Source organism: Vanacampus margaritifer, chromosome 11 (genome assembly GCF_051991255.1).
Source record: "Vanacampus margaritifer isolate UIUO_Vmar chromosome 11, RoL_Vmar_1.0, whole genome shotgun sequence".
Classification (NCBI taxonomy): domain Eukaryota; kingdom Metazoa; phylum Chordata; class Actinopteri; order Syngnathiformes; family Syngnathidae; genus Vanacampus; species Vanacampus margaritifer.
This window is the reverse complement of record NC_135442.1, coordinates 5,611,307-5,625,490: the sequence shown is the minus strand read 5'-3', so window position 1 is coordinate 5,625,490 and position 14,184 is coordinate 5,611,307. Positions and strand designations below refer to the sequence as shown.

At 38.7% G+C, this 14,184-nt stretch overlaps 1 protein-coding gene across 2 annotated transcripts in view; it reads left to right on the top strand.

Annotated features, from left to right (window-relative positions):
* kcnh7b (potassium channel, voltage gated eag related subfamily H, member 7b) overlaps nt 1–13,723 on the top strand; it is a 44,249-nt gene extending 30,526 nt beyond the window's left edge. Inside the window, exons 10-15 of one of the 2 annotated variants that reach the window (XM_077579449.1) lie at nt 1,440–1,645; nt 2,903–2,990; nt 3,065–3,235; nt 6,735–6,891; nt 9,751–9,931; nt 11,110–13,723. In XM_077579449.1, the coding sequence (XP_077435575.1) occupies nt 1,440–1,645; nt 2,903–2,990; nt 3,065–3,235; nt 6,735–6,891; nt 9,751–9,931; nt 11,110–11,376 (1,070 nt within the window). In that variant the 3' untranslated portion in view covers nt 11,377–13,723. The remainder of the gene's footprint in view (nt 1–1,439; nt 1,646–2,902; nt 2,991–3,064; nt 3,236–6,734; nt 6,892–9,750; nt 9,932–11,109) is intronic. The other variant, XM_077579450.1, reaches the window with a different exon arrangement.
* Nucleotides 13,724–14,184: the final 461 nt, after the last annotated feature.

The following is a 14,184-nucleotide window of genomic DNA, read 5'->3' as shown; positions in this document are numbered from 1 at the left end:
TATTCAGTGGGCCTTGCAAAATCAGTCAAAAGCAAGAGCAAAGGGGGTTGCTTCAGTGAAAATGAGCTAAATTGTGAATTTGAACTGCTACCATTAGTGTAAACTGCAGAAAGCACGCACTCAGTGACATAATCAGGCGGAAAAAGGTTCACTTTGAATTTTCAACATACTAAAGAAAGCGCTGTTTTTTTTTGTGTGTTTTTGTTGTTGTTTTAATTGTTACTTTTAAAACACCTCACGTCAACACATTTTGACAAGACGGCGCCCCCACCACTCGTGCCCTCTGGCCAACAGAGGCGTTCAGGGGGCGAGAGCGAGGCCCGGCATTTCTATTAAGTGGATCCCTAAAAGGTTGTCAAAAGCGCACGGGCAACTGTCGGCGGATTCTTGACAGCACGGGAGGACGAGGGATTATTTCATCGAAATATCGTGAGAAATGTCAGGAACAATTTTCATCGCTGCTGAATTTGTCATATTTTGTTATTTGGAATATTACCCACGTTCTAATAATAGGCGAGGTAAAGCCAGGTGAGCTCGGATTAAAAGTGCATTTGTCCATGAGATGAATGCTCCCTAAAGCCAAACCTGACACAATGAGGCTTAAGCACGGGGCTGCTGAATCACACGCGGCCATTATTAACATCCCCAGCCAAAATGTCACCGATCCCATTGATCAGTCTACTTAGAGTGCAGCGTCGTACAGTGTGACGCCAACAACATGCTTGATCAGCACCGCTTTGCTCCATTTCTTTTGGGGGGGGGGGGGGGGAAACCTGCATTTTAGCACAATGCCACACATGACGTATGGAGGCTCTCACCTGCAGCCAAATGAGCAAAAGTCTGTACATTGTGCCCGCAGCGCAGGTGTATAATAACATCTTCAACTATGGCCCACGAGCAGTTCATTTGCTTCTGATATATAGATCAACCTCAGCATACGTGGAATCATGGGCTGGTTTTTCCATGCTCGTTCATGCATGAGGCCAAGAAATCATTTTGGACTAACTCAAAAGAAAGGTGGAAAAAAGTCCTGTAACTGTATTTTTTTTGCTTCATTGCACTACAGAGTAACTTCCATCCATCTCATTTTCTACAGCGCTCGTCCTTACTAGGGTCACGACTCACAAGTGAACTGGATCTTAAACCCAGCTGACTTTGCTTTCGCCATATAAGCATAAAAAGTGAGCTAACTACATATTGCAATTGCAGTTTCTCTTTGAGCCCCATTTTAAAATTCAAAATTTTGCTCATAAAAGTCATTTAGCATCGAGCACACAATAAAATACATTTTTTTAAAAAATCGATAAATAAGATTAACCATGACACACAAAAATCCGCAAAAGTGAAATGTTGAAAAACTATTTAACAAAATACACATGCAATGTAAATAAAGAGCTCACATGTTGTTCTTTTTGTGTCTGCCGTTGGCTCAAAACCAGGCAAAAATGACATCTTTGGCGAAATGATCCATCTATTCGCCAAACCGGGAAAGTCCTGCGCTGACGTGCGGGCTCTGAGTTACTGCGACATGAGCACCATCCAACGGGAAGACCTTTTGGAGGTGTTGGACATGTACCCGGAGTTTGCCGACTACTTCTTTGCCAACCTGGAGCTGACCTTCAATCTCAGAGACGAGTCTGCAAAGGTAGAAGATAACGATGTTATGATGGCGGCTTGTGTTGCAAATACAGCTGCAAGCTAACCTTGACATGCTACAAGTTTCATTTGTTCCGTGTCAGGGTCATTTATATATATATATATATATATATATATATATATATATATATATATATACACACACACACACAGTGGTACCTCGGAGTTTGAACATAATTTGTTCCTGATTTAATTTGTTCAACCTCCGAAACATTTTTCCCCATAGGAAATAATGTAAATGCAATTAATCTGTTCCCAAGCTCCAATTTTATTTATTTTTTTTATTATAATTTAATTATATTTCTATTCATGTAAAAACATGTACACCCTGTAAAGTATTTAAACAACAAAAAAAAATACCTTACCTTTTATATTGTGGAGGGATGGCACGAGTGGATGAAAAATGCACTCGGAAATAATGTAAATGCAATTAATCTGTTCCCAAGCTCCAAAAACAGAAAATTTCTTCTTTTTTTTTTAAATTATAATTTAATTAAATTTCTATTCATGTAAAAACATGTACACCCTGTAAAGTATTTAAACAACAAAAAAATACCTTACCTTTTATATTGTGGAGGGATGGCACGAGTGGATGAAAAATGCACTCAGAAATGTTGTGAATTCCTCATTATTGCTATGTTAATACTTGCTGTGGTTCAGTGCTGAGTTTGTGTCTTTTACATAAATTATTTTTACATTGACTACGGTGACGTGTGCATTTTTTGTTTGTTTGTTTATTTATTTATTTATTTATTTAGACACCAGAATTTCCATTACCGTCAAATGTTCTAGTCACTCAATATGAGTTTGTCTCAGTAACGATTTTGTGAGGCGGAGAAACTTGGGTGTGGCCAGACAGTGACCTCGACCAGTTTGAAGCAGGGACTGGTTGTCCTCTATTTGTGGCCGCCGGCTTAAGTCTCGTTCCGAAGGGACTTGCGTGTCTGTCTCTATGCGCCCCGTGTCTCATCCACTGATGAAGGCGCACGCATTTCAAGAGAAGCACATTGCTTCGTTGTTAGCATCAGTTTTGACAGTTGGCAACAGCTTGAAAGTTTTGTAACTTTTTTTTTTTATTATTCATCGGCCAAAATGTTTGGAATTGACAAAATGTCAAGTATTTTTTATTCAATTGAAGCCTGATGAATTAAACAATGATCCAGCATGGTTGTTAGCTATGTTGGCTTTTGACCGTCTTCAACTATGTGAGACAAATAAATGTACGGTAATATTTATATTATTGCAGCCTCCAAGTCCCGAGGGCTGCGATTCAGATGGCGAAGGCACCAGGAGTATTAAAAGACGGATTTCCTTCACGCCAGAGCCGCCCAAAGGTACGTCTTCGATCGAGTCAACAACATCCCCAATCCTGCTTAGTGGACAAGCATTGTTATGTTGCTCCCCACAGTGGAAAACAATGAAGTCAGTACAGAACTGGAAAACGGGGAGTCAAACCTGTGCCTAAAGAGATGTTCCGAAGTCCGGGGTCCCTCGACGCCCAGCAGCCCTCTTCTCGACTCTAATCTTCTCGGACACAACGAGGTCACACACGGCTTGAGGAGAAGTCCATCTTTTCAAGGTAACACATTTGTTCCCCTTTGAGAGAAAAAAAATGGGAATTACTCTTTCTTGAAATCGAGGTAGTGGCTGGTACCTGAACCTGTGGCCAGCCATTGTGAAGCAAGGTGCGAAGAATCCAATTATAACACACACACACACACTCACACACATATAGCCCACACCAGGTCTATTACTTTATGGTAGCATTCAACAGAGAACGTTTGAGTGAGAAATACATCACAATACATGTCGTCTTCCGCGCCGCTGCCGCTGATTCGGATCTCTGCGGGGGTACAAATGACATCAAACGTCTCTCTGGACGTGTTCGTGTCAAGCCCATATCAAGTTGCCCTCTCATATTCACAGTTTGTTATTCCCGGATTCCTCTTTTCTCAAATGCTGTGTGTTAAAAAAAAAAAAATGTTTTAAGCATTTTATTAATAAGCTGTGTTTAAATGTGCCTAAAGCCTGCGGGAGGTGTAAAACGATACAAATTGAACCAAATCTGTATTTGCACAGAATTTTCACCAATTGTTCCGTATCCCCCACAACGAAAGCGGCTTGACTGTAAACACACCCGTCAGTGCGGCGCCATTAAAACGTCCTCGGCTTTGGACAGGCAGCAAGCGCCGCACTCGATTGCTAACGATCCGAGGTGCCGTAAATAGCAGCTGTAACTGGACCCCTTGCAACAAATGAGAGCATCATTAAAGGCTGGCGTGCACGTCCGTAGCGGTTTGACGCAACGCCTCACGTTGTCTGTGCGCTTTTACAACTTTTTCCCGAATAACCCGACAGGGATTCTGCTGCTTGGCTTTACAACTGCTCACAAAGTTTCACTCTGAGTCGGCTCAGAAAAGCAATAAATAAGTAGATTTGATTAGAACCGTCCTTGTTTTTTATTTTTTATTTTTATTTTCTGGAGAGCTCAGTATTGTTCATTCGGTAATTTTACTGATTTGACATGTCATCATCATTGCAAATTTTTTTTTATTAATTTTTATTTTGTATGTGTATGTGCGTGCGTGCGTGTTAGTGTGTGTATTCATTGTATTAAAAAAAAAAGTTAGCTAGGATAGATTTCCTGGCAATAATATGTTATATGTGACTTCACTAGTCTAAACATGACATTCTAAGTAATATTACATTTGTGGAATCCGAGTTATGAAGCAAAATCCAGCCATTTTTATTCATCTCATGGGGCGGCCATTTTCCTACTTGCTGTCGACTGAATATGACATCACAGTTGCTCAGGGCTCAGACAGACCTGACGAACTGTGATGTCATCTTCAGTCGACAGCAAGTGGCTAAATGGCCGCCTCATGAGATGGATAAAAATGGCTGGATTTTGATGCTTAAAAGGGATACTTGACTCATTGAGCCATTTTCAGCAGCAAACAGTGAATATTTTGTCCACAATTAATTTGATAACTTCATTATTTTTTCATGTACAATTAATACCTTTAAAAACTTTTTTTTTTTCACTTGCTGTCGACTGAAGATGACATCACCTGTGCTAAGGAAGTCGATAAATACTAATTATGGCGCAGTTTGCTGATGTTAACGTTTTTAATACTTTATTTTATATTTTAACCATTTTGAATTTAGTTATAGATGTGTAGAGCAGGTGTAAAAATGTTAAACTCAATCTAACTCGACCTTAACCTATCTGTTATCTTGTTTTGTCTAAATTCCCTTTTTTTGCCCTGCTTGAGAAAGTTCAATCTGACATACTGAGATTCTGTTTTGTCGAAATGTGAGAAGGTGCAATCTGGCATACTGAGAACCTGTTTTGTATAAATGTGAAAGTCCAAGTTCAAGGTGGATCTAGTTTACTGGCAAAATGCAAACTCATTCTGTACCTCACGGGATGTGAAAGAGGAATATATTATTATGTCCTCTTTGCGTGTTCCAAAAATGAAGATAGATTTAATGTAAGAAAAATACACCTTTGCAAAAATGATTTTTTAATTAATCAGAGATCTCTGGACAGATAACAGCCTCTATCATCACTTAAACATCGTGGGATTCAGAGCGTCAAATGTGTCTCTTCCGGGTGTCGAACGGCTTTTATAATTTTAGGACCTCCTCTCTTTTATTTGTAGACAAAACATATCTCTGAGTACTTTTCCATGAGCAGATGGCGTAAACAAGGTCAGTTGGGTGTTTTTGAGACAAATTCTAGTTCAAGGGCTAAATGTGTTTTCGCACAAAACGCTGAGAAGGAACTTTTTTAGACTAAATAGTATGTCCCATCTTAAGGTCAAATTATACCGAGATCAACACCTTCTGCTCTACTAAGGACACAAAACATTTCGACAAGGTTAATATAAAGAATTGGAATGTTAATAATGGTTAATAAAATAAAATCAAGTATTAAAAATGTTATAATATCTAACAGATGACAGAGGCGTTTCCTGATGTTTTGAATAAAAAGGCTGTGTGGGCAAAAGAGGACACACATTCTTGGATGACACTGCTTTGGTGATATTCAATTGTGTGACCAGAGATCTCTGTAATAAATCAACCTTGCAAGGACCCTCTTCACAAGAATCTCATCTTTGATTTATTTGAACACGCAAAAGATTACATTCTATATTCTAATCCTTCACTGACCAAACCCAGAAAACAGCCTACTTCCTCAGTTCAGGTGATGTCATCTTCAGTCGACAGCAAGTATTTTCGTTATTAAAGGTATTGTACATGAAAAATAAAGAAGGCATCAAATTCATTCTGGACAAAATATTGACTTTTTACTGCTGAAAATGGCTCAATGAGTCAAGTATCCCTTTAATTCATCCCTTCAACATATTATATTGTTAAAATAAAAAATTAAAGTCACATTTACTTGTAGTACAGAGGGGGAACTATGGTGAGTTAATCATAGTTAATAATATCCTCAAACTCTAAAATGATGAGCAAAATCAGACCAAATTGAGTACACTAATGTTTGACAGGGCTTTCAGTTCAAGCATGATGTCACTTCTACTTCTACTATTATAACAAAATAGTGTTGTTGAACTTTCCTTTGGCTTGCTCAGTGAATGCGGAGCCCATATGAGGGAGGACAAAGCACAGAGAAAAGGGACTCACAGCTTTCCTCGTATCTTTATGGCTCATCGTGCCGGCACAAAAGCTACCTGCACACACTGCGTCCACAGATAGACAAACCATACAAGCGGCCATTTTCTTTTCTTTTTTTTTTTTTTTGATTCCAAAAAGGGCTCCTGACACACACGATTGCCAAGCAAACGCAATGATAGCAGGTGTCCAGCTGTGATAACAACGGGATTGGTTTGCCACTCGAAAACAGTGCCGTAGTAATTCCGCTGGGACAAAGAAAGGCCTGATGAATTACGACAAAGACCCGACACTCAGCAAACCTTTTCAGATTAATGACAGCCTATTTTAACGAGCAAGGTTGTTGGTTTATTTTTTTATTTATTTTCAGCGCTGACGCTGATCCGCCCCACGTGTACGCGCGTAAAGAATGCATGTTACTTTTGCGCTCTCTGCAGATCTGTGCTGTGATAAATGGGTGTGCAAGAAGCCCACAGACTACCTGGATGAGTCGGCGCACTTCCACGAGCTGAGAGGAGACGATAATTCGGCCAGCGAGCTTACGTACGGCGAGGTGGAACAGCGCTTAAATCAGCTTCAAGAGCATTTAAACAGGTAGGTTTTTTTTGTTTGTTTTTTTGTGGGTGGCCAATTAAAAGCCCTGATATGATTGCGTCGTGTCATCACATGAATCTGCCACGCCAGCTTTTCTAACTGGCGACAATGTATGAATATTTCATTCCATTTTAATCCGTTTTCATTTGTTTAATATCCTTTATATGAAACACGTCGGGAATATTTTGTATATATATTTTTTTTTAATCAATAAAATACCTATGACGTTTAGAAGTACGCATGGTTATGTTAAGACCCTTTTCACACTGCACTTAGCAGTGCATTCATTCACCATTTACGTATATGTTTGATTGTGCTGCGCCACACCTCCAAATTATTTATTATTATATTATTATATCAGAATAGTACCGTAAACGACATGGAGACGATGAAGGCGCTAATAATAAATAGGGCCTAAACAATGTAATTGTTTTTTTTTTTTTAGGCCGATGCCAATTGTGATATTAAGCAACACAAAATTCTGATGGCCAATTAATAAAGATGAATTACAAGCAGAACATTTGATTGTTCAAAAATACTTTGTCCATAAGTATTTGACAAAAATATGAAAAAAAGAGAAAAATATGAAGAAAATTTTTTTTTATTATTGTGTAAAAACTTTTTTTTATTTTTCAAATTGGCCCTTTTTTTGCCTATTCTACAAGAGCTAATATCAGCCAATTAATCAGCCGGGCCCAAAAATAAATACAGTGTTTTGAGATGTCCCATCCAAATTAGCAGGAAAAGCCTCTTGACTACTTCCTAGTAGGCCGCTAAGCAACTACTTCCAAATATGGACAAGCCTGCGCTGGGGCGCCGTCGTCCCTACTACACAATGCCCCGCAATCAACACCAAGAAAACCAAGTGCAGTGTGAAAAGGGCTTCATGCTTGTTAAGTGCATCAAATGACAGGTCAACGTTCTTTTGGAAAGACTCTTGCATCCGGGTTTTATTGTTGTCCAATATAGTGTTTATGTTCAAACTGTGAATAATGTTATTTAATGTACTTTTAAAGAATAAAACGTCCGTCTCATTTTTGATGACTGCTAAGGCTCACCATGCTACTGTTGTTGGTCATGATGGTAGTATTTGGAGAGTTTTTTTTATTTTTTATTGTTTGTTATTTAGATAGTAAAAAGTTTTTGAGAACCACCGATGTAGTCAATTTTTTATTGACCCGCATCAGTGCAATATTCTCGAGCACCTTAAAGCACTTTTAATTGGTCGTAAAAGCTGGAGCTGTGTAAGCTTGAGGACTTTTTTTTCCCCTAGATTTAAAATGAAGCATAAGGCAAACAGCCAACAGCATCTTCAAAGTTCTACGGAAGAAACGTTGTGATTATTATTTTTATTCAGAATCCAGTCCAAACACCCATTTACTGTTTGATGCTAATGATTAGTGTGTGCTTTAAAAAATAAATAAAAAAAAATCACCTCCCACACAAATGAAAGTAAAGCTGCTCTTACACCAAGATCCCTGCCAGGATTTGTCTCATTTTCCCCAGACAAATATAGAAGGTGGAGGAAGAAATTCTACCTGGCAAAAGATATTGTTGGACTAAATAAATATACTGTAGGTGGGATTCAAGGTGATAGAAGCATAACTCATCCAAAAGGCAATAATGAATTGCTACAACAGCTTTGTTTGTAGTGACAAACGGATATTAATGCATGAGCAGGTGTAGTTTTGATGTCATTTTCAAAAGAGGCAAAGTTTTAACAACACAACTGTAGCCAGCAGCCAACCAGAGAGTGACGCATAAATGAACAGCAGGTGGTATTTTTGGCTGGGGAATGACACGGGCATCAGCACCATGTGTCTGGCTCCTTTCATTTTTTGCACAAATAAGTCATGTTCTACCCTGCAATACAAGCGATCCCGTTTTTTTTTTTCCTTTTGTTTTGTTTTCCCTAATGGGAGCTGGCTGGGTGTGCTTTTTAGTTGCTCGTGTACAAGAAAAAATAGCATCAAGTGCACTTTTAATAATGTGCCATATCCATTATTGATTAAAACCTGCAAGCACCTCTTATTTCAATCCCTGCACAAAAGCACTGTGGGGTCATTTTTGGCTGTAGGTTTTAAACAAGGTGTCCTTATTAAATGTAGTCATAGATACATTCATGGAAATGATGTACTTATTCGCAGTAAACAATAGATTCACACCTCCCATGCATAAGCTAATTATCACCCCTGGTAAAAACATCATCTTAACTGGCTCACTGTTTCCATAACGGAAACCTCTGTCCACTATCATGGATCAAACGCCCCCTCTAGTGGGCAGTAAGAGAATTGAATCATTTAGTTGTTGTTTTTTTTATGTTGTTATAATTTAATTCTATTGAGTATATGAAAAACTGTTTAAACGTTTATTCAATATTGTTGAAAACCATCTTAAGATCTATATGTAGTAGATTAAAAAATAATAGGCAAATAAATGAGTGTGTCAGTTTACATGCATTTGCTTAGATCACAATTTTTTATGGTCGATTTCATAATTACAGTCTCTGTGGTGTCTCATCTATCACTTTATTGTCTTGTCAATTAAATACTTAACAGACGTGAAGTTTGGTTTATATTTGACCATCTATGGGCGAGCTAAACTGTCACGCTAACCTAGCTAGCTTAGCTTCACAGTTAGCTTCAAACAGCTAGCTTAGCCGCGTTTGACAGATGAAGGTGAGCGTCGTAGATGTTGTTTCGCTTGCCATATTCATCAGCCTCAAATAAATAAATAAATATTTTGTTGTAATTTGTTTTTCATTCAAAATCATAAGTAACAGTTTATTGTTTTGTTTGGGGTTTTTTTTGGCACATTTTGCATTTTGCACTCGCTGTGACGGTCCGCGTTGTGTTTCAGGTTGGAGTCTCAGCTAACATCCGACATTCAGACCATCCTGCAGCTGCTGCAGAGACAGCCCACGTTGGGTCCTCCAGCTTACAGCACCGTGACCGCCAGTCCGGACTATCACGGATCTGCCGTGAAGATTCAGCCCGCTGCCTTGACGGCGGGCCATTTTTTCAGCCATACGCAAAGTCAAGTAAGTGATTGAGTCCTTGTCAAAAGGTTGCCTCCGTTGCCGTGACGATGATTGAGCGGGGCCGCTTCCTCCTTCCCTGGGTTGGATAACCTTTGAAGTCATATATTTGTTTGGAGATCAATCACTTATTTGAGCCGCGGAAGAATATCGACGTTGAAGTTATGTTTTCAAAACGGATAGCGTCACATATTGATATTGCCGCTGTCAAATTATATCGATAATGATGCTGTTAAACATTCGTCTGTGACTGTCATTTACCTTACCTTAGTCAAAGGCGTTATCAACTGCTATATGAAGTAAAATTTTATGACTCTTAACGGACATACAATTATAAAAATATTTTTGTCACTATAATATTAAAAGATGAAAACTATTTTGTACTGAATTGTGAAAATCTGTCATTAGATTGTTTATACTTCCTGGTTTTTGAGTCTTGCCTACACACCCAAAAGTGCATCTTCCCTCTGGATGCTCAGATTGAGCTCTAGAGTGCCCCGTTGTCAGTCATGAGTGCACACACATCACGTAGAGAAAGATGGAAGAGCAAGGAAAAAACTGAACAAGGCTGACTTGACAGCTAGCATGTGGCGCAGGACTAAAGTCTGGCGTGGCCTCTTTAGAGTGCCTCGTCGTTGGTTGCGAGCGCTATTTTGTACTGAATTGTGAAAATCTGTCATTAGATTGTTTATACTTCCTGTTTTTTGAGTCTTGCCTACACACCCAAAAGTGCATCTTCCCTCTGGATGCTCAGATTGAGCTCTAGAGTGCCCCGTTGTCAGTCATGAGTGCACACACATCACGTTGAGAAAGATGGAAGAGCAAGGAAAAAACTGAACAAGGCTGACTTGACAGCTAGCATGTGGCGCAGGACTAAAGTCTGGCGTGGCCTCTTTAGAGTGCCTCGTCGTTGGCTGCGAGTGCATGCAGTTCAAGCAGAGCGAGAAGGCAGAGAAAATAAAATAAAATAAAAGGTTGACTTGACTGCCAGCGCGTGGACGAGGCTTCTCGCTGGCTTGACCACTTTAGAGCGCCTCGTTGTCACAATAAGGAAAATCAAACATGCACTTGTGTGAGTGTAAATTGTCCATTTTTTTCTACCCTAGTAATGATATTTAACTGCATCCACACACCCACTTGCTGCCACTGTTAACCTCTATCCTATACATCCTCCCACCCAGGGTCCGAACCACAAAGTGAAAAGGGCCTTTCGGGAATCCAAAGACTCAGTGCCGAGCTTGGCCAGCTTGAAGGTGCCGGTCGAGGACAACCTTTCAACTTTGCTTTTGCAGAGACAAGCAAAACCGCAACAAGAGATTAGCAGGGATCAGCCGTCAACGTTGATCCTTATTCCGACATCCTCCTCGTCCTCGCCTCCTTCCGACTGCAACCTCAACGCCACTGGACTCCACAGACCCGACTCGGACCCGGAGCTACCAAGGCCATAAACCTTTCAGCATTTGTGTTCTAACCTCTGGGTCGTAATGCGGTAATTACATAGTAGCCACTTTTTATCAGCATGCTGCAACAGACAAATATATATTCTTGATTTGCAGTTGCTTGCTAGTATATTTCATGTATTTTTCTCATGCATTTGGATAAAATACGGTTCTTGCGGTGCTATAGTACCGCTGGCATCTTTATGTATTTCCAATGTAAATGCACTTGGAGAGCGCAAACCACCACCAAGGCCACTACAGACCACCGATAGCCATTCTGTTATATGCAAAACCTCACACATAACAGTACTGTATAATACAAAATTATAATATAAAAAAAATCTAATATGCTCGTTTTAACCTTAAAGGTGACTAAAATAAATATTATTGTTTAATAAATGGGAAAACTAGTAGGATAGGATTGAAATGCGATAATTAAGAGGACATATTCACCAGCAGGCGCCTCCAAGCTGTTTTCATGAGAATTTAGCAGAATTTTCAACAATAGATAATGCACCGTAAGTAGTCTGTAAATGAATGTTATGGAAATGTCATTGCCTAATTGGTGTGAAATGAGCAGAAATGTGGATGGAAATTAGCAAATAGTCTTTTTAGTACATTTTATGGGAAATGGAATTTGTTACAGCGGGATATATTTAAAACAAAAAGTCTACACTCCTCTCTTCACGTGTTCAATTCAAACTCATGTTAAATAGGAGTCAGCACACCTGCCATCATTCAAAGTGCCGCTGATGAACCCCAAACATGACATTTGAAAGAAGGGTCAAAAAGTTCCGCTTTAATTGGATCGGAATAGAAAACATTTTCACGTCTTTTGGAAAACGTCAAAAACACTTTTTGGCCATCATTCCAAAATGTGTTGTTAGTGGGAATTATGAACTGTTGCGAATATCAATCAGTGTTAGCACAAAATGTTCAAGTTCTGCTAGAAAGCAACAACAAAAAAAGGTCAGGAAAAGCCTACACGAACATCTGAACTTTATTTTGGGGTTAATGAGAGACACGTTAAATGATCGGTGTATGCTGACTCCAATTTAACATGAGTTTGAATGTGATTGGTCAATTATGCAGCCACGTCCCAGTTAGCGGAGGGTGTGCACACTTTTGCAACCATTCTATTATAGTTAAAACGGGTTAAACGTCACATTAATGGTAAAAAAAATGATTTATCTTGGTCTCATTTCTTTGTATGACAACAATTTGAAGAAGGGTGTGTAGACTTTTTATATCTTACATCAATGTGAGTTATAAAAATGATATGAAGTAAGTTTTTTCTGTCACTTGTGTTTCTCCTAACAGACCCAAGTCACTCAATTAGTGCTTTATTTTGTGTAGCATTTCCAACTAAATTTGGATTTTTTTTAGTGACGAAGTGGATGGGGGAGCTGGATCTGAACTTGACCAAATGTTGTTTAGCCACACGATGAGCTCATCAAATCCAATTATCCTGCAGGTCCAGGGTTCAAAACACATTTCTTCTCATATTAAGCAAACAATAACAGAACCAAACTTTTGCATGCTGTACTACGAGTCACAAAGAACAAAAAAAAAAAAGATTACCAGTAATTTTGGTTCAGATTTATTTGGATGACATTTAACCAAAATTTGTGGTTTGACATTTTGAGCCCATCCAAGTTTTTTTTTTTTTTTTCACGCATCGGTGTAATAGAGCATTTCCACAGAGGTATGACAACTGTTTCTGTATCCTTGGCTGTATGCCTGTCTTCTCTGAAGTGTGACTCAGGGGTTACGGACAATTGCACTGCAGTTTACAGTATCCACAATACTGTAATAATCCTCTTTATACAAATGTGCATTATTACTTAGGTCAATGATGTGCGCCGACTGTACATGACACTATCATTTGTAGACAAAAGCATGTTTTTGTGTTTTGTTTTTTTTTTTTTTTAATCTGTACAGTCATTGTTTTTGCACCACTTGCTAGCCCAAAGTAGCACATATTATAATGATGTCAGCATATTTGTCTCTTTTACCAGATAGAAAGTTAGCGTTTGCACATAAACAGCTCCCAAATAGGGTCTCGTGCCTATACCGTAAAATACAAATGCTACGTCGGACGATATATTCTTGACATATCAACAAGTCGTTTTATTTTCCCAGCACAATTTTGGTGACGTTGTACATTGAAATATTGCTAGAAACTAAAAATGAAGCTCATCATATTGCCAGATGTTTAAGAAAAAAAAATCTATTTTTTTTACTGCTACTCTTAATTATTTTAAAAAGTAGTATGTTTGTTTTCAAACTGGGAGTAATAAAAGGAGACACTTAAAAAAAATGGAGCGAATGACTTTTTTTTTTTCAATAAATGTTTTTATAGCATGTAAGCAACAGACGGATCCTTTATAAATGCTGGATTTATGGAATTCTGTATTTGGGTCTTTTCTTATAAGGGCTTGGACTTTCAGCAACACGGCAAAAAAAGATGGATGGATAGATAGATAGACAACCAAATTTAATATTTTTTGTAAAACACAACAATATATGAAGATAGATGTAGCATTTCTACTGTGGTCACTAGATGCAATTTGCAATAAAAATTAAAGAGGGTAGATTATTAAACGATGCCTAATTGACAGTAAAATAATAAAGTTTAGCACATTACGAAAGCAGTGTGAGGACTTTAATACACCTTTGTTGAACGTTTACAGTAGTTTGCATAGCGTGAACGTCTATTGTGCAATGGTGCCATCTCTCGGCTGAATAAGGTACTGGTTGCAGAATTGTGGCAAAACGAAAGTTACACTTTTACTTTCGTTTTGTCCAAAAGGAAAC